Genomic DNA, 21,413 nt, shown 5'->3' with positions numbered 1-21,413 from the left:
AGCAACATGGAAAATAATCTTTGCAACAACAGCAATATCAGTAGAATAAGCAGTGACAACAGCAACACTAGTTTCAAAAACGCCAGCAACATGGGAAAAAGTCACGGAAACAACAGCAACACCAATTAGAAAAAGCTACAAAAGTAGTGACACCAGCAGCAATAACAAATACACAGCAGCAACAGCAATATTAAAAGAAAAAGCAAAGACAACACCAGCCCCAAAAACAGCAGCAACAACATCAATATCAGTGGAAAAAGCAAGAGCATTGGTGACAACAGCAACACGGGCCCCAAAAGTAGCAGCAACTAGAGACAAACTCCCTGCGACAACAGCAACACTTCGTCACCAGAGCAACACCCACCCATTTCCACTGGCGATTCCACTCCAAATCGCACTCACTTCAAGTGGCCAACTTGGCACGCGCCGGCGCACTCAATTGGTGCAAAGTAAGACCAGGGGCCGCAAAAACCACTCAAAATGGGGGACGCCAGTCGAGAACTCGTTCTCCCAGTCAAAGGGGGCGTGGCCAGGCGGGCCAATCACCACCATTCCCGTTGCGCCGGCGACAGCTGGTTGCGCTCAAACAAGAAAACCAGTTGAGCGGGTTCCCGAGTCGAGTTTCAGCTGAGACTGGTGGTGGTTGTGGCTTACTTACTTTACCTGAGAGCGTGGTGGTGGTGGTGCCATAGGCTATAAGCTATACTAGCATATGGAACCGAGGCAGTTTCAGCCACCAGATCCCTGAGCCGGCAGTCAACGCAGTGGCCTCGAAGCTGTAACAACATCTCGCGTCCGCTCCGCCACTAAAGCTGATATTGAAACTCTCCCGAGAATCGCGATACTGAAAACGTGTTATCGCGTGTTTATTGATAAGGTTCTACGATATATACTACACCGAAACATTCGCCGTCGGCCAAAAGTGTACTGTGCACATCGAATGTGCTAATTGAAAAGCGAAAAATGTTGCAAACGCTTGCAAATTGATCAAACATCTCGATCTCGGATATACGAATTTATACTGCTTATTAATAGCTGGTGAAGAATTATATTACATAATACAAATAATATATCGCATGCAGACGGCGGCTTTTGTGGGACGCTTGACAAACTGATCAAGTCGTCGTCGTCGCTGTCTTCGTTGTTTTCTATTATATATCATCTATATAACCTGGCTGCGATCGGGTTCGATTCCCAGGCTAAAGCTGGCGACAGAATTTCGTGCAAAAGACTTGGATTAAAAACCGCCAAAATTGTGGAGGCAATTAAAATGAAGGTGAGTTGGACTTTTTTTATTTAAGTAAATATATAATAGGTTTTTGTAAGCAAGTGGAAGGGCCATATAATGAGAGGTCAAGTTCCCACGGGTTCATAAAAAAATATTTGGGAGGTTTACTGCTGTAAATACCTCCACAATTGTTATATATATAGTAAAAACAATATTTGTGTCTTTGGGATCTTCTTAAGTAATACTAAAATGCTACAAAAATATTGCATAAAAGAAATTTTAGCATTTGTAAATTTAAATTAACAAGAACGTTTTTATCCAAATAAACATTATTTCTCTTGAGAAAATAAACATAACGAAAAATAAGTGTATCTTTGAGAGCCTCTTCAATAGTATTAAATTATAATTGAAATATCATAAAGCATAAAATACATTGTAGAATGTAAACAAGGCATTAGTCTTTAATCATACAAAAATTTGTTTTTAAAGCAACATTTATTTTTTAAGTAACTTAAGATGGTATATGAACTACATTCTGTACCCGTATTCTAGGTGTTTGCCAGCCCTGTTTGCACACCCACTCGAAATTACCTACTTGCTTTCCTTTTTAATTGCTGGACATGTAAGACTGCGACCCCGAGTGACCCACAAAAACAGCTTTTTGTGTAGAGTTTCTTGGCCCGCTGCGAGCATTTTGGGCCAGAAAACGCAACAGGCGACCATTAGGAATAAAGAGTGAGCCGCAGCTAAGACAAAAACCAGAGCAAAACAGTTCCAATTCAATTCGAAAAAAGCCAGCACACTAATAACCGCTGGAAAACGATGAGTTTCCAAAACGGAGACGACACAGAGCGGTGAATATGAAAAGCACACAAATCGCACAGTGGGGTTCCCTTCGAAAACACTCGAAAAATAAACCCACACTTTTTTGGGGACTACGAATACTCAAATATTGGCTGTGAAATGAAGGCTATGCAACCAAACCCCAAAAAACATATTTTTCCTTCAAGATGTTGCATTGATCGTGTCGCCTAGATGATGTTGCTCAATTCCATGTTCATTCAACAACACATTTTGATTTTATTTGATCCCCCCTGAAAAACGTTTAATCGATTTTTGCACCCGCTGTGCGAGGGCTTTTTGCTTTGTTTTTTTTTTTTATATTTTTTTTCGTTGTATGTTTGAACCACCCACAGGATTTTTGAAAAATATTTGCCATGAGTCTGCAGAGAATCGATCATGATTTATGCTCGCCGATCGATGATCGATTTGCCATGGCTTTGTTCGTCGAGTATAATTTTCATTACCATAGCAAATTGGACAAGGTGCTGACGCTTATTGCTCTGCGTTATACATTTAATCGTTCGATTTCTCTGGCCAGAAAATATTTGGATAACTATCAATTGGTGGGAGATAAGTCCAGAAATCAAATGTCAACAATTGTGAGCCGCCAACATAAGGGGATTCTCTAAGCCAGAGACCTTTTTTTGACATCACCGATCTTGTCCCGCCCCCTCTCCATCTTAATAATATCCCCTCCACTATATCTTCCGGAGCCAAATCCGAAAATGACGCCACTAGGCGCTGCCTTATGAATATTCAACAATGTATGGATATGGAGATGGAGTCTTTTTTCTTTTTTTTCCCTGCTCTTAGGTAGTCGGAGAAAGAGATATAAAAAAGGCATAAATATTTAAGCGTTTAAATGTCTTATGCCTGCGAAGCAGCTATAAAAAACATATATACATATTTCAATAAAAGATTTTTCATTAATAATTCACAAGAAAATTGAAAGATTGGAAAAAACTAAACCTCCCATAAATACACCAATAGGTATTTGTGTATAAAGTCGTTGACGCCTTCTTCTTTCGGCTCGAAATGTTTTCTTTAATTGGCGATTTAGGTTTTTGGAGTTGAAGTGAAGTGGGTTTGACTTGGGCTTAGTGGGGGGATTAGTAAAATCAGGTCTTTAATTTGAATATGAATTTACATTGATTTTCGTGAATTTAAAACTGGTAGAAGGTGCCTAAACTATAAGGATTGTTATATATCTCGATACTGAATGCAGTTACCACTACAATTAATGAATTTTTAAATCTTTTTTACATTTTTTTGTGTAAGCAACACCCTTTTCTAGAAATATATTATATCATATTATAAAATGTGTTTATTACTCAAAGGAGTGTAAAAACACATAGAATAAATATAATCATACTATACTTGATATTATGTGCTATCACTCCGCACAACATCGTTTATGTATCTATAGTTTGAAGACAAATTCTGTTGACTTTCCATATCTCCATCTACTTATTAGCTTTGAGTGGTTAACAAAACACCTTTTGTGGATTACAGGACTAAATCTACTGTAACATAATACCGCACAAGAAAATAAAAGAAGCGCGTGCCGATGGCCAAGATGTTTCCCTTACAAAAACCAGCTGCTTGACCAGCGGTTAGCAGATTTTTCAGCAAGCCCCCTCATAATTGGATTCCCAAACAAAGGACATTTTCGAGAGTGTCCTGTGACCACTGGCGAATATGCCTAATTGTCAACGCTGACAAGAAGTCTACGCCTCAAATCTCCTTGGGAAAACAATGGGCAGACAGAAATCGCATCTTGACTTGGGCCAATTGCCCTGATCACACACAAAAGAGAAACAAATATCACACCTTTGTTTTGGGCCTCAAATAAGTGTATATACCATAGACAGACAATAGATCCTGGTCAGTTTTTCGGGTTGCGCATGCGAACTGCAGCGTAGAGATCGCCGGAAAACGTGTCAAAATCCCAGCAGCAGCATTTTTAGCAGGTAAATGCGAAAACAGTCCCCTTCCAAATGGAAATGGAAATCGAATGCAGAATGCAGCAGGCAGCAGGCACAAGAGGTCCTCATGAAAAACCACACAAAAGAAGGCAAGTCGAGTCGAGCCGAGTGTCTTTCCATTGTTCGTTCGAGTGCATCCACAAAATAGTCCTTAAAGGACGCTTAGTTGGCCTACAAATGATGCATGGCCCTTGGGCCTGTAAAATTGTAAAATGCCACAAATCATTGCAACTCCTGTCTGCCGGCAGCACACAAAAAAATAGAAATAGAAAACGAAATATAGAGAACCAAACCCGCCCCTGGAATTTACGAATTTACGAATTTACGAGCCATCCCCTAACGACAAACCATTCGATTTGATTTCTGCCAAAAAATTCCAATAAATAAAATAAATGTTCTCTTGCCAGCTTGTCGCCCCAGAATATTCCTATTTAATTGCTCGACAATTGCAAATTGGCCAAATGGAATCGTTTTCGTATGACTTATTTTTCGAGGCTTCGTACCTTTAAAAATTTCTCTACGTTTTAGCAAGGAATTTTTGAATTATTTCTAATTATTTAATTTTTAACATTTAAACAGTTATTTTTATTTCACTGAGTTTAAATAATAAATGCCTTACAAATGCTATTCATTCATGTTGCTGCATCATTTTGCAACCAAGTACGTACAACCAAAAATGTTTTATTCGCTGTTTTAAATAGTTTATTAAATTGAATATTTATGAAAAAAATTGTATTAAAATTGCAAGAAGAGTGGTTACTATTTTTTTTAATTTAAACAGTTCATTTTTAAGTCATTGTTTTGAGAATAAATACAAAATGACTTACAATTTTCATATAAATTTATTTTGAAGTATGTACAATTTTTTTTTTAAATATCATTTTATTTCTTTTAATAGAGATGGAAAAACGTACAACTTTAAACATTATTTTTTGATTCTCATCAAATAAAGGTTTTTTAAAGACCTTTTCTATCCCGTCTTATCGATAGCATCTGTGAACAGTAGCCAAAGTGATTAGTTTAGGGAAGCGAAACTAGTTTAGAATGCCAACTCCGTTTGAAACTCACCGCTAAAATCATTCAAAGTCACCTAAATAAATTATCGGCAAGAACTTTGGCGGTGGCCCACAAAAAAAAAAACAACCTGAGACTTGATTTATTGGCCCACAAAAAAAAGAGGAGACAAAAATACAATAGCCGAAAAAGCTGGAAACTGAAATATGAAAATATTATATTTGTAATTTATGCAAAATGCAGATTTAGCTAATTAATTGTGGCCAATGCTCAATAAAAAATAAGAAATCAAACACGAAATCCCCCTAAAAACTCCGCACAAAGATGAGCTGTAAAAAAAGGCAGACAACGCGAAATCAATAAAAGCCCAACTTATTGATGTTTAGTGGCTGTGACATGTTGACGAAAAGACAAAGGCATTTGGGATTTTCGGTTTCGGATTCACTCGATGCTCGAGTCCCAAACCTTATGATGAATGCCTCAGAAATGTGAATAAAAAACGATATATACTCAAAAAAAATAATAAAAAAAAGCGCAGAAACAAGAGAACAAGAAAAACGCGTGTCGAAATCGTTTGAGATACTTGCGGGCGATTTATCAGCGATTTATTAAGAGAAGTTTGGCATGGCCATTTATATTCTCTCCCCAGACTTTGAGTTTTGAGTTCTGTTTGCACAACTGCCGCCCGCTAAATTTATGCAAAAAAAAAACAAAAAAAAAAAAGATATAAACACAAAAACAAAATAACGTTAAATGATAACAAAAAAAAATGGCAAACGAAATGTTTGCCGTACTTCCAATTGCGAGGGTGGCTACACCCATTTAGACTGAATTTCCAGCCAAATGCAAATGTTTTATTAAAATTTATTGCCCATCAAATTGCATAGCCACAGGGTGCTCTATTACGTACACTATGCATTCGATATAAATTCAATAAAGATTATCTTTAATTAAGAGTTAATAAATGTTAGCGAACAGATCAAGATGAAAACATGGATGAAGCATAACAATTTGACATTGTTACAAGCTATTGTATTGACATGAATATATATTTCAAGAGATAACAGATCTGGGGATATTAAAAGAGAAAAATATTACTAAACTTTGCATATGAAATTTGTTGTTATTATAATACGATAATAAATAATAGATGTGCGGATGGTTTTAAAAAAAAACTTACAATTTTTTGTTATTATAATACAATGCTAAATATTCGATTTGTGAGAATAAAAATAATAAAAATAACTTACCACTAATTACAACTTTTTTGTTTAAGTTTTGATAATAACGTTTACTTCCTAAAATTTCTGTTTTATTGCCATAAATATAGATTTAAAGTGATAACAAATTGGTGTATATCAAAAAATAAATATATTTCTAAAGTTTGAATAGAGAATATAAAACGATGGTAAATATTACATGCGTGATAAATGTTTAGCAAGGGGAGAGGTTTTTAATAACAACTGACTTATATAAGTTTTTTACTTTTAAAAATTAAACGCTTTAATACTGCCAGTTAAAATAAAATATATTAAAGTGCTTATTAATCTATGGATATGAGAAGAGTTTTTTTCAAACTTCTGGCCCCCATTACCATATAATTTGAGCTTATCAATTCAGAAGACAAAAGCCCCAAAATCTGTCGCCACACGTATAATTTACAAGTTCGTTTCGATTAGAAGACAGCTGCCGAAAGCCGCAAATGATTAAAACACGAAACAAGTTCAGGAAATTGTTTGACTCTGACCAAAAAAGTATACCAGACATAATACCCAAATACCCATGGACCAGAAGCAAATCGAAGAGCCATTTTCAGATTGCCACTGGCCCATCTGAATATTGAGTTTATTTGCTGTTGTTGTTGAACTCAACTCCTTGGTTTTATTTTATTTTTGGTGTTTTTTTTTGTTTTTGTTTAGAGTTTTCGGAATGTCGTTGACGCTGGTCGTTCGCTTTGAAATTTAATATCGAAACGTTGTCTATGCAAATGAACATTGCCACCTGTTTATGTTTATGGCCGATGGAAATGGCAGCTATATAGTAGAAGCTGGAAGCCGGCCAACGAAAACGGTATTAGCTGCATAAGTCAAGCGATCTATCAACTATTAATACTTCGATCCAGAGCTCTTTAAATCTGGGGATTCTCATTCGCGTTCTCGTTCTCGACTGGATGATCTCCGGTGGTATGAGAACGTGAGAACGATGCCCCGTATGCAAATCACTTTCCGACCTCAAAAGCCCCGCTCCCCCCCTGTCCACGAACAAAATAAAATATACGAAAACTAAAACGAAGAAAGTATTAAAATGAAATTTATCTCGTATGCGAGCAGTCAACAGTTATAATAAAACGCGGCTGGGAGCTCACACACAAAAAAAGGCCGGTGTTTGCCAACAGCAACAGCAACAGCAACCTCCAACGAAATGGCTGTAAAAACTCAACCAGTTCAGATTCAGATCCCAAAGAGCCCAGAACCCAGAACCCAGAATACAGAACCAAAACGATCCCAATCCCAACCCATCTGATCTGAAACCCGGAGAGATCATCTCGCGTTGAGTTCAGTTTTGTGTTTTGTAGTGTAATAAAGTGCGACATTTTAAGTCGTAGCCGCTCTTTGGGCAATAACTTGTCAACACTGGGATTGTGGGATACTCAGTATCCAACACTGAGAAAAATACAGTAAAAAAAGCCTTAAAGTAGCCTTAATTTTTGTAGCAATCAATTGAAGAATATTAAATACTCCTCGCTTAAACTTACTTCTTAGAATTAAAATGTTTGACAGCACTTTAGCTTAAAAAATCTCAAAAAAAAAGTAATCTAGGGAAACAAATATTAAAAGGAAAAGAATATATAATCATAAATTTAAGAACATCGCTTAATACAACTACTTAAAATTTAAATATATACAAAAATGTTTTTCATCCAAAATATATATTATAAAATAAAGTTAAAATGCATTTTAATATAGACAGGTTTTTTTAAGTGTATCTTACACACCTAATGTATCCCCTTGTACCCCCAATCATTCGCTGAACAGATGAACCAAGGCTTTGTCATCGCCAGAAACCCCAGCAAAACAAAAATAAAAACCAAAGGTATAAAGTGAAATAAAACTTTTTATATATGCATATATAAAGTTTATTTTTTAACACAGTACCTATTTTATTTTTCGTTTCGGGTCTTGGCGTTTTAATGACCGGCTGTATATTATCTTTAATAGATATTTCATTTGTATTTAAGTTACTTTTTGGCAATTGTAAATTAGCCACTTAGCGGCTCAAATTGAAAACTGACAGCTGCAAATCGGAGGGCTTTTCTTTTGCGAATATTTTTCATGTAGCTGAGAATATTGGCTCTTTGTTTTGGCCACATAAAAACGTTGGCGACTTTGGCTCGCAGTCATTTGGCCGTAAAATATTTTACGATGTTACGCCAAAGTTAGGTCCACAACTCGATTTGCTGTCTCCCCCGAAAGTCCCCCTTTTTCTCCATGGATCGAATGGGATGGAACCACCGACAAGTTGTCTACCATCATAATATTTGCCTAGACTGGAAGAAAGGGGGGGAAATGTGTGTGCGTGTGATGTGCGAATATGTTCTGAAAATTGAATGGCATATGCACATTTTGTCGCCAGTGATAAAATTTAATAACGCTGATAAATTTAGCAAAAACACGCTGGACCATTGACATAAAGCGGTAATTAAGTTTGCCGGAGAGATGCACAAACCAACAGTAAGGCACACACAGTGGGACAGGTTTAGCCGAGTGTAGATGCATCGCAGAGGTACAGTAAATAGTCGATAAGTGGGAAAAAATATCTATATAGGTCTTGAAAAATTCAAGGAAACTATTCGATGATTTCAATGATATTTAACGCACTTGAATATCATTAAATAAGAATTTGTATAAATTTCAAATCATTTTATATGTGAATGTCGATAACCTTTTAATAACATTTGAATAGAATTTTTTTTAAATATATAATTTTTTATAATGATGTGTAATGTATAATTACAGAATTGAGAGGTATATCTTATCATTAGCTAAAAGTTCTTCATAACATTTCAATCATGTTCTTAACATACAATTTAAAAAAATTCTTACTAAATAGGGTAAGCATACATAAATCTAAAAAATTGTTTTTGTGTTTTGTTGGTCCTAAAAACATTTTAACTAAAATAGGGCATGAATTTCCGACTATCGTACTTAGAATTACATGCATTTTTTCTTACTTCATCATCTATGGTTTAGTTGTCTTTAGCCAGTTGTCCCTGTAATCCCATAGAAATGCATTCCCTTTTCATTTCGTTGGCCGTTTTTGTTGGCCGCCCAGTTATAGCAGGCCATTAATTTGATTGGATCAATGGGCGCGACAACAGCAACAGCTATAGACTATATGTATATATATATGGATATATGGAGGAGTATATAGACTAAAGGAGTGAAAGAGTTGGTCGACGACATTACCATTAACCGCTTCCCGATGAAATATTTGTAAACATTTAGCCAATTTATGGAGCGTGCTCGTATTATGGATATGGATGCTTTTATTCCACTTTTTTCCACCTTTTTATTTGTGTGTGTTGTGTCCCATATCGTGGGCGTTTGCTGGCCGCTTCCATTCATAAAGAGCAGTTCGTGTGGCCATTAAATAACAATCAGATACGATGATCCCAACTTAACGCCAAACAAACGCCGACGTGTAAGCCTTTTGGTAGTCATATTTTAGCATAATTCAATATATTAGCCACAAAACGAAAAGGCCCACGCAAACACAAAAAAGTAGCTCTAATTAAAAAGCGATACGCCTTTTTCGAAAGTCACCGAAAAACCAGAAAAAATACTCTGTATATTTTTATTTGACAGACGCCCGTTGAAAATTTTCAAGCCGCATAAATCAGCCAAAAAAGAGTTTACACAATAAAAATATTGGAAATAAACCGAGCAGAGCAGCAGCCTTCACTGCAATTTGTTGTTGAAAAGCAGCTTAAATCAAGAGATCGAAAGGCCTTAGGAAAACATTTGCCAAAATCCGTTCAAGTGACAAGTGCCTGAAAAAAATGTTGTTGTTATAACAGCTTCGAAATCGGCTGAAAGATATATGTCCATTGTGTTTGACTGCTTTGTTTGGCTTTGGTTTTGGTTTTGGTTTTCTATTTCTACTCGTAGTTTTATTTTTGGGAGCACAACATTCTCACGGCTGGTAGATGATGACAAGTCACAAGTCACAAGCGGAGAAACCAATTGAGTGCCAAGGGCTTTTGTCATCAAACCAGCGATCCATCCATTGATATGGCAATCGATATAGGTTTTGGGTTTGGTTTTGGTTTTGGGTACGGTAGTCGTCCCTATGATGATCGCTCAATTTGCGCAATGACGTGAAAGATTGCCGCTGATTCCGGGGGTAATCGATCTTCTTTTCTCAGTTTTCGGTCTACAGTCTTTAGCCTTCGAAGATGATACAGTTCTTAACTCCCGGCTACCGGTTGCAGTATCTACACTCTTTATTCCTCCACTGTTTTAAGCACCTTGCCCTCGCAGATAGCACATATATCCCTTTGGAATGGGCAGGATTATAAACTTTATTGCATACTCTTCATGTGTCTTTTATAGTTCTGTCTTGGCCTTTTGTTTTTCCCCACTTTTATAGGGCTGGCAGTGCCAGCCTGGGGTTATTTACGACATTTCCAGCCAAAAGTTGCAAGGTGCAAGTTTTAAATTGTGGAATTTTTATGAGGGCCTCTTCGGCTTGGCATGGCGAATGTGCTTATATAACACACTGAGTATTCATAGCAAATAATAACAATAAAAGGCACAGAACTAGCCCCGGGATCCCACAGATAACCGGGGAGATATTTTATCGCACATTGCGACCCGCAGAGAACCGGCGAATTCATCATCTTCTATCAGTTCTGAAAATCTTCGGCACTTTTTGCTTGCCAAGATGAGGGTTTTTATTTGGTTTCTGATATCCTAATTATTGGATGCAAGCTAGGTATACTCAAAAAAATTACCTGAGTATCTGTCAGATGGTTTTCAACATAACTGATATTTTTAACAAGATTTTTTAATTATTTTACTACTTAAATACTTTTGAAAATTAAAAAAGTAAGCTACAATTAATTAAATACTTATCTATACATAAACTCATTAAATTTGATTACTTTACTACATGTTAAGTATTGAATTTTTGACTGCTTTTACTGCATTAACTGCACTAACTGATAAATGTATCTTCCCATCATCGTATTGTTAAACTTAAACTGAGAATTTGTATAAGATTTACTTGAGTATCTGTTTGATGATTTTAAAATATGACAAACATTTTTGTAACTATATTTTGTAATATAGTTTTTAAGTATTTATTATATTTAAGTATTTTTAAAAATTGGAAAGCAATTTGTTATTTAGTTTTAATGCCCATATTTGCCAAGGTTAATTTATTCAACGACAATGACTCCTTCTACTGCATTAACTATGTGATAAAAGTATCTTCCCATCATCTTAATCTGTTCTCCATTTTTGGCCTACTAAAGCCATTTTCCGCACTTCATTCTGTCACCCAGTCGGTGAAGTTTCCACGAATTCTAAGCCTAAGTCCGCCAGAAACCCATTTTAAATTCATGGCTGGATTTATGCAACTCGCATTGAATCGCACACACAAACCGCAAAAGCAAAAGGCTCACGACACTCACGAGTAAATTACAGTCAAATGACATGCTCGCCAAAAATGCCACTTCAAATGTGTCCTTCTGTATGAATCCCTTCCCCTTCCACTTCCCTTCACCTCTCCTCATTTCCTCCCCTTTTATGTGTCCTTCTGACAACTGACATATTTTCAAAAGTGGGCATAGACATGACAACAACAGCAATTGCATGTGTGTAACCAACAAGCTGCAGGGAATTCCAAGTGAGATTTCGGGTACCATACACTAGAAACAAGAATATACTCACTAAAAATGCTTTGATAGAACGTTTCTCAAATAGGCACTACATAAAAAACTTAAAACTTTTTTAGTTTTATTGTTTAAGGTTGATATTCCTTACCATTATTCTTATAACCAATTTAGTTTAATTTCAGTTGATATTTTTGTTGAGCTAATCATTAAATTAAAATTCTGGAATACCTTTTTTTCTGCGAGTGCACTCAAGGCACTGTCTCAGCCTCCGTTTTGGTGTGTTAAAACGGGCGTTGGGAAAACAAATTGCTGCAGAAAACACCCCGTCGTACCGCTACCCCTCCCCTTTCCCCTTTCCCCTTGCCCCCTAATATTCGGCCTTGTTGTTGGTTGTGTTTTTCGGGCGCGCAATGTGAAAAGTTAAACGAAAGTGACAGGCGAGTCAAAGGAGGTACAGGGGGTATTTGGGATATGGGAGGTATTTCAGTATATATGGTAGAGCGCAGGCTCGTCCGGGGAAATTCGGCCTGGATGAGGAGTGTGAGGGGTATGAGGGGTACGAGGGGTATTTGCGGGTATCTGTGGGTCGACCACCGCTATTAAACGTGTCACATACACGACGGAGTTGAAAAGTTAAATGGCAGCGGCTGCGCGTTTTGGACGGCCATGTTAGAATGTAGTTATTTGATGTCCGCGGAACACGCACAGATACACAGATACAAAGATACTCGGTACAGATACAGATACAAACTCACATGTTGCTCTTTCTGACGGTGGCCATATTGCATATTTCGGCCTCAACCCCCCTAAAAAAAGATACTAGATACATTTGTATCCGACAGTTTTGCGGCCAGTCATAAATTATTCTCATAGATATCTATTACCCATGGGCTATTGTCTTATTAATTGCCTTAGTAGCAAATGGCGGGCCCTTTGATCGGTTTACACACTATAGTTATCGTCTTAAAGTCACGGCCCAAGGTTTTATCTCGTATTTATTCGTATTTATTTTCCGGCGGCAAGAGAAGAAACGAATTCGTCAGCTAAGCTAACAACAAGTTGCCATAAGTTAAATGACAATTATTTGCGCCTACAAATGTTTTGTCAACGCCAGTTACGAAAATAGGAACGTATTTTCCCTGCCATTTTTGATTAATGGAAAAACTTCGCCTTTTTTTATTAATGAAATGCCGGCCATTAATTAAATGCTTCAAGTACTGCACTCAATTCCTTTTATACATATGCGTGAATACAGATTTCAGCCCGAAATTGCACATCATAATCAACAATAACCAGATCCAGCAATTGAAATTGTTTTTCAATCAAAAATAAAGATAATGAGAAGGCATTAACATGGACTGAAATGTTCTTTGATGGTGAAATTATGGAGTTTTAAATTGTTAAATATATTAAGAAGATTACAAATTAAATATTTTAATGCAAAATTATTGAAAGGATTTTATTAAATGGTTATTGATTTACAAAATTAAATAATTAAATTATTTTTACGTTGTATGTTATCTTTTTGTGATTTATTTATTTCTTTATAAATTTGAAGACACTTTAAGTGTATCATGTTACATTAACTTGATTGAAATAAATTATTTGATTTAAAAATACGTTTAAATATTTTACTGTAAATGCAGAGTGATTTATGTTTTCTTTTAAAACAACTTTCATTTTTTTTTAACACCTTCAGGCAAAAAAATGACATTAATTGTCTCCAACAAAATGTAAGCTTCATATTTCAATTTAAATTATTTCAAACAGCCTGCTAAAATTCCCCATTTAAATATACATTTGTTAATGATATCTTTCTAATTGGAAACGAGTGCAATGCGATGCAGATTTTGCCGCTGTTAAAATATTTGTTGAAATCAACAATTTTCGGGTAGCACTAAAATATCAATTAAGAAAGCCACACTCTAAATAATACTCTTCGGATTACTTTTTGTTTCGGTGTCTTTTTTGTACTTTATGAAACGCAATAAAATTTGTTTGAAACACACTTTTAAAACGGCGTAACATGCTGGCGATCCATTGAATATTCATTAGATCGATCTTCGGATGGGTCGATAAATTTCACATTTCGGGGACTTCGAAGTCGAAGTGAAGCAGTTGCCGTCGCAGCAGCAACAACAATTAGCATAACATTTTAAAATTTATGGTTCAATTTTCGAAAAGAGCGAATCGGTATAACGAAAAAATCGAAACAAAACAAAACAATGCCCAAAGCGAAAGATCGAAACTCGTCTTTTGTGTTGGGCTATTGAAATTTGTTTAATATACATAAGTTAAATGCTGCAGCTAAGAAATAAAACAGAAGCCGCCCGGACATTTGCCAGATTTATTGACCGATTTCATTTGAAGGCACAACAAAAGAAGAAACAAATCCGACGGGCGCTACGATTTTAGATCAGATCAGATCAGATCGCCTTTCTTATAGGAAACACCGATCCGGTTCTCAGGTGTGTGATAAAAAAGAGTCCCAAGAATTTGCATAGGCAACTTGTATTCAGAAATAGGCTAAAGAAGAACTTTCAAAAACTGCACTTATAAAAAAATGGAAAAGTAAATAATAATATAGCACTATTGAATTCCAAATTTTATATTTAATATTTAAGTTATTGCAAGGCATAATAAATTGCATGACTGTGGAAAATATTAAGTTTAAAATATTTTCTATTTGATTTAAATGCATTTTATTTAAGTTAAATGTGGATTATATTAAAATAAACTTTCAGATATTAAAATCAATTCCAAAAATAATGAAATGAAAAATTAAAAAAAAAGGAATTTGGATTTAATTTTTCTTTTTGCAGTGTACTAAAATTATGTTGTTTTCTATTTTTTCCAGACTGAGCTGCGTTCCTGCGCAGCGTGTGGGGAACCAATCTCGGATAGGTTTTTCCTGGAGGTCGGCGGCTGCTCCTGGCACGCCCACTGCCTCCGCTGCTGCATGTGCATGTGTCCTCTGGACCGCCAGCAGTCCTGCTTCATCCGCGAGCGGCAGGTCTACTGCAAGGCCGACTACAGCAAGTGAGTACTGATTAAAAAAAAGATTAAAAGTCCTTATTTTAGGAGTTTTGTAACAAAAGTAACATAAGTTATTTGATAAAAATTTAACACAATCATGGAAATATCTTTTCTGGTTAAGAGCCAAAAGATTTGTAAGTTATTAAGTAAAAAACTGTTTTACATTCTTTCCATTACAGTTTATCTTTTAGCCAAATGTTTGGCTCCAAAAACTGGCCCTTATTTAACTTTCGAAAATTCCAATTGATTTTCCAACTCGATTGTGTATGTGCACAAGTGTTTTCCGAATAGTTTCCCACACATCTTCTGTCCCCTGGTTAATTGTAATTGTAACAATTCGACAGCGTTTGCGACTTAATCCATAAAGTCAACAGCGACAAAGATGCGGCCAAAACGTAACGAAATGAAAACTTTGCGGGGAGAATGCAACTTGCAAGCCAAAGTATCTGGAAGATACAAAAAAAAAAGTAGTGAAGAGGGGGAAGCGTAGGAAAACGGTGTCGACGTCGAACGAAATGAAAATAAACAAACAGACGCTCCGTGAGATGCTGTAAAAATATTTATTTTTCAAGTTAAGAATTTTAAGTGTGCATTGCCCGATGGAGACATCATCATCCAGCCTCGGCATCGCATCGCATCGTATCTGAACCCATCCCGAAAAAACCCATCTACATCCACATCCATATCCACATCCGAGTCATGCTCCATGCCATACATTGTTGTGGCTGTTGTAAAAATAAGCTTAAAAGCTAACAATAAGCCACCGAAAGTTGCCGACTCACTTGGAAAAACGTTTGCCAGGGCAACCACTTCCGCTTGGAAAGCGCTCTGGCATACAGGAAAATACTTAGCCGTATCGGATTGATAAAGTCCCATCAGTTTTCCCTTTTCGATTTTGTGTATTATCAAAATGGTATCAATTAAACAAGTCATACGTTTAATTTAAATTTCACCATTTAAAAATTTTATTTGCAGAAATTAAAATAATATTTATACACATAACAAGCAACGCATTCCCAATAGCTTTATTTTATTATTTCAAAAATAAAGAATAAAATTTCATTAAAGCGCAAAACAAAACTCCAAATAAGAAACATAAAAATTAAATACTAACTTGAATACAATATTTTAATAGCCCAACTGATTGCGATTTCCTCTCTTTTTTAATTGCAGAAATTTTGGCGCCAAGTGCTCAAAGTGCTGTCGGGGGATCTCCGCCTCGGATTGGGTGCGTCGGGCGCGGGAGCTGGTCTTCCACCTAGCCTGCTTCGCCTGCGACCAGTGTGGCCGCCAGTTGTCCACCGGCGAGCAGTTCGCCCTCATGGACGACCGGGTGCTCTGCAAGGCTCATTATCTGGAGACGGTCGAGGGTGGCACCACTTCCAGCGACGGTAAGTACCTTACCACCATACCTTATATACAGTTGCGGTCAACTTAATAGCAGTAGGATAATGTCATATTGATTTGTTACCAAAAATCCAAGAAATAAAGGAATCTTTTATAATGATTTAGCTTATCAAGGAAAATTATAAGAGTTAATAATTCTTTAAAATTCACAGTTCAAAATATTGTAATTAAATGATTTTATAACAATTCGATCAGCATAAATCGCCGTCCATCTGCGCTTTCAATTCAAAACTTAAAATTTAAAACATCAACGTATTTCATAAAAATTTTGAAATATTATACACATGTTAAATATGGTTTTATACATTGACCCCTTTTACTTTATAGTATTAGCTTCTTGAAAATAATAAATAAATGGTTTCCAAACTATTTTCGATTGCTATTTCTATGATCTAAAAAACTACTACTATTTTGACCGCAGCTGTTCATATATTGCCCATTGGAAAACAAAACTGGGGGCATAAAAACAAGTTGGAAACATGCTGCACGCTTCAACGGCAGAACGGTTGCCGATTCGGGACGCTTCACTGTGAACGGTACAGTGAAGCTGGGCCAAAGTTTAGCGCCAGTCAGTCGCCACTGACGAAATCGTGTCACACTCGTAAAAAACAACTCTCCAGTTTGTTTTTTTTTTTGTTTTTTTGTTCGGAGGCGACGTGATCGGCTTGTGAATGTCGCAGCCTAACCCCCAGCCCAAAACCCATAACCCAAACGCAATCTGAAGAGCCTCTAGACCCCATCTCCTCCTCTTTGGAGGAGACCACCATGTCCGGTCCACAATGGCCACATCTCATAAAGCATTATAGCAGCAGCAGCAGCTCTATAAACCATAAACACTTTTTGACGTTTTCAATTTAGCCGACTGTCAAAATGCTTTTAGACCAGAGCTAGAGTCACCGAGAAAGAACTTTAAGGCTTATAAACAGATGAGACTTTATAGAATTCCCTTCTTTGGATGTAATTATATTAAAAACTTTTCTATTTCATTATAACACAATCCTAAAAATAATAAACTTATAAAAGTGCATTTTGGAATAGGTTAAAAATATGTATTAAATTCAAAATTAATACGGTATAAGTTCAAGTGTTGATTTAGAAAAATATATATTTTTAAATATTGTTTGTAAGTACAAAAAACATAAAATGATTAATTATAGCATTATGACACCTCCTTGCTTTAAAATGTTTTAAGAATTTTAAAAAAATATATATTATTTTAAAGGAAAATAAGAAAAAGAATAATCTGCCATATAATAATAGTTTTTAATGAAAGTTTTGAAAAGTTCTTTGACTTATGATTCTTAAAGTTAAATATGAATAATCTAAGAAATTTTAAAATTTAAAAATCTACTACGTTCTGGGATATTCTATTTTAAAGCCTGCCACTGGGAAGAGCACTTCATGTCTAGTCGCTTCCCTGCGATTTATATTCCGATTTAATTTTCTGATCGCTGACTTATTTTCTCGTATTTTTCTACAATTTCAGAGGGCTGTGATGGCGATGGTTATCACAAGAGCAAGACGAAACGGGTACGCACCACCTTCACCGAGGAGCAGTTGCAAGTGCTGCAGGCCAACTTCCAGATTGACAGTAATCCGGATGGTCAGGATCTGGAGCGGATCGCCTCGGTAACTGGTCTCAGCAAGCGTGTGACGCAAGTGTGGTTCCAGAATTCGCGGGCGCGTCAGAAAAAACACATACATGCTGGTAAGAATAAAAGTAAGTAGTGGATTAGTGCCGCATGCCCTACCAAGCCCCCCTCCCCCTAGAAAATCCATCAAAGTAGAACTCGACTATCCAGTATCCCCCCCGAAAAAACATCCTTACAAGTTGCCAACACAGTACTTACAATTTCTTCTGTTTTTTTTTCTACTTTCAACAAACGATTTTTGATTGCAGTACGCGAACCGGAAGGAAGCTCATTTGCGCGTCATATTAACCTGCAGTTAACGTATTCATTTCAGAATAACGCACAGAACCCAATGCATATGAACGGCTCTAAAGCGGGTCTATACCCGACTCATGGTAAGGATTACATTTTGGGAATAACAATTGACAGTAATGCATACCAAAAAATGAAAAAAAATAAATATTTATTAGGTTAAACTGTTAAACAATTTTAAACACAATTGTGAGATCTTCTGTAACAATTTTGTTTAAGTTAAGACAATGAAAGTTTATATTTTTAGTACCTACCTGTAAGGTAAACACACAATCCAATTTCTTTGCTAAGTTATCTATTTAAAAGCTAGAAATAATATATATTATATAAGTATTAGTATTATTTACTAAAATTTGTATTTTTAGTAAAATTATAAAGGAATTAATACCTGGCTAACTGATTCAATTTGTATCTTCCTGCAGAATCCTCCATGGATGAATTGTCGCAGGACTCGAGTGTGCATTGCATGCCCAGCGAGGTGTGACTAGAGCAATCCTCGCCAGCTCGAGCCCATCGATAGCTGGCCACCCACAAACAAAAACAAAAAATCGTCCTTTCCTAGTCAAAATTTTATGTAAAGCGTCCATGAAGCAGAAAATCGTGAAAACGATCCAGAGAAAACGATCCAGAATTGAGAAATGCAGTCCCAGTTTTTAAGCTTTGAGCAACCCATGCGAACCCATCGCCACACATTAAAATCTCATCGAAAAAGACATAGCAAACAAAAACAAACAACAAACAAACAAACATTCCTGCATTGTAGCGTAATAAGCTGCAGCTTAGTTAATTTAATTTAAATAAAATTTAAATTTATTTTAGTTTAATGTTCAGTAATCAATAAGTGTTTCCCCATCATTCACTTGATAAATTGATAACTGCTTGCCAAGGCTCCTGTAATATATTTATGCGTATGCCTATGCCTAACCAATCATTGTCGTATATACCTACCATGAGAAACGTTGTTATTGTTTATTTTCTTGTTTTTTAAATGTATAAAAACCAATTTAAATATAGTACATATATATTTAGATCTATAGATGTATCCTAAACATATAGCTGGCCAGGCAATTTGTATATAGTAATGATAGCCGAAATTGATAAGCAACGCAGAAAACAGTAAATGAGATGAAATTATACAGCTAAAAACTAACGTTTAGTTAACAGAAATTATAAAAATACAATTAAAGATGAACCGAAATCAATTAAAAAAAGAAAAAACAAATTAAAGAGAAAAAAACTTTTTCAAAAACAATAATGAATTGTGTTGTTGATTAATTTGGATTGGAGTGGTGAATTCATTGGGTTTTAAAGGACTATGGGAAGGCGTTCAAAATAAAATTTCTGTAAAGTTATAGCCAAACACAGATACAAGGGAATTTATAAGAATAAGAATTTCCAACAACAAAATACAATACAAATGATGATTTGTATTATGACGAGAATCACTTATTTTAAAATTATGTTCTGTGAATGTTACTTTGTTTTTAATTTACATATTCCGCTGCTCTTAAATTAAGTATTTTATTTATGTCTTAATTTCTATAAGCTTTGTGTTAAGGTTACATTGTGTTTGGGTTACTTTTTAGCTGCACTTAAATTAGGTTTATGTTATCAGCTGCTCTTGAACTAAATTTTTTAATTATGTCCTTATTTCCATCAATTGCAATAGCGATACTTTGTGTTTGGGAGACTTATTCCGCTGCTGTTGAAAAAAGTCTTTTACGTGTGTCTTAATTTTTATCAATCGCAACGTTTGCCAATGCCAAACGATCTCTTTGGGCAACACTCGAAATCGATTTCCGGTGCAGCCCGATGCTCGATCATCAACCTGTGGCCAACCTGAGCGATCATTTAAAGCATCTGCCGCAGACAGTGTGACGACGACTTTTCGAGCTCAATCATCGATGTTGAGATTCCCATTCCATTCCCAGCCAAAGTCATATTCACATGGTATGGGGTATTCAGTATGGTGTATGGGGTTTATGGCCACTCGAGCTGGCAGTCATGTGGCTGGATTCTAGTGTTGCACTTCAGGTTCTCCGAGCTAAGTGCATCGAAAAAGCAGCGAAGGCATTAATTGAATTATAAGCCTAGATTATGCAGAGGTTTCCTGCCAGCCAGCTGTTCGGATGAAGCAATTTGTGTGGAAGATCATCGCCGCGATGATCATGCTCATTGCGACCGAAAGTGGGTAAAATGTAGAGGTAAAGGTAAAGGTAGAGGGATTCGGGATTTCGAATGGGCATGACTTGGCAGGCTCTGGAGCCCTGCACTTGTTTGTAATTCCTGTTGTTGGTTTATAATTGTGCGATCGCATTGCAGACGAAAAGGGCTTTCCATAGCACGTTACAAAAATATCAACAAATCGTCATCATTAATAATGATCACTTCGGGCTATGGTTGCTATTACACCGGAAATAAATATTTCCCTACGATTCAGTCACACTTGCCTTGTCCTCGAAAATAGGGAGTAAAATATTAATATTAATAATTAAATACATGTAGTACAATGGAAATATTTTGTTTTAAATATATTAATGTATTATAAAAAGTTTTATAGAAACTAAATATCATTGCCAGATTAACAGATTATATACAGCATACAGAAGTTTTAATTAGTTCAAAACTTGCTTACAGAAAATTCTGGTTACTCTTAGAGCCATTTAAATTTAAAATAATAGGTATAATTTTTTCCGTGTGCATATATTTTGTGTGTGTAATTTTATAGTGTTTGTGTGTGTTTATTTTTCGGACTGGCCGGTTCATTTGTCAAATTTCACCGCGCCCCCAAGAGATCCCCGGGAGATATATATCTCGAGATCTGTTGGTCGGATTGGATGGGATCGGATCGGATCTCGTGTTGTTGCCGTTGTTATTTGAGCAAACATTCAACACTTGAGTCGAGAGATTTTCGTGGCCAGGTCCAACAACTCAATTCCCAGAGGCCCCTTTGCCCCTTTTACCCCTCCCCCTTTACCCCTCCACCATCCTCCGCCACGGCAATGAAATTATGAATGATGTGATACTTTTGCCATTGAGATGTTTTCACAGTCGCGCGG

At 36.2% G+C, this 21,413-nt stretch overlaps 1 protein-coding gene across 3 annotated transcripts; it reads left to right on the top strand.

Moving 5' to 3' along the window:
• Nucleotides 1-703: 703 nt before the first annotated feature.
• LOC108146353 (LIM/homeobox protein Awh) lies at nucleotides 704-19,580 on the top strand. 3 transcript variants are annotated; one of them, XM_017272327.2, is made up of 6 exons: nucleotides 709-1,276; nucleotides 14,826-15,007; nucleotides 16,178-16,395; nucleotides 17,898-18,119; nucleotides 18,312-18,437; nucleotides 18,777-19,580. In XM_017272327.2, the coding sequence occupies exons 1-6, from the start codon at nucleotides 1,271-1,273 to the stop codon at nucleotides 18,836-18,838; spliced, it is 816 nt and encodes a 271-aa protein (XP_017127816.1). In that variant the 5' UTR covers nucleotides 709-1,270; the 3' UTR covers nucleotides 18,839-19,580. The 3 variants fall into 3 exon arrangements, with proteins under 3 accessions (XP_017127818.1, XP_017127816.1, XP_017127815.1); XM_017272326.2 differs by having other exon boundaries at nucleotides 710-1,276; nucleotides 17,898-18,131; XM_017272329.2 differs by lacking the exon at nucleotides 18,777-19,580 and having other exon boundaries at nucleotides 704-1,276; nucleotides 18,377-18,437.
• The last annotated feature ends 1,833 nt before the right edge of the window (nucleotides 19,581-21,413 follow it).

Source organism: Drosophila elegans, unplaced genomic scaffold (assembly GCF_018152505.1).
Source record: "Drosophila elegans isolate 14027-0461.03 unplaced genomic scaffold, ASM1815250v1 contig_208, whole genome shotgun sequence".
Taxonomy (NCBI): domain Eukaryota; kingdom Metazoa; phylum Arthropoda; class Insecta; order Diptera; family Drosophilidae; genus Drosophila; species Drosophila elegans.
Note: the sequence above shows the minus strand (reverse complement) of the source record. Positions and strands in the feature narration are given on the sequence as shown.

Bases quoted from the DNA above. Each gene is read 5' to 3' on its own strand.
- LOC108146353 (XM_017272326.2), top strand. The intron at 16,396-17,897 runs GTAAGTACCTTA...CTACAATTTCAG, and splicing joins TGGCACCACTTCCAGCGACG to AGGGCTGTGATGGCGATGGT. The intron at 18,438-18,776 runs GTAAGGATTACA...ATCTTCCTGCAG, and splicing joins GGGTCTATACCCGACTCATG to AATCCTCCATGGATGAATTG.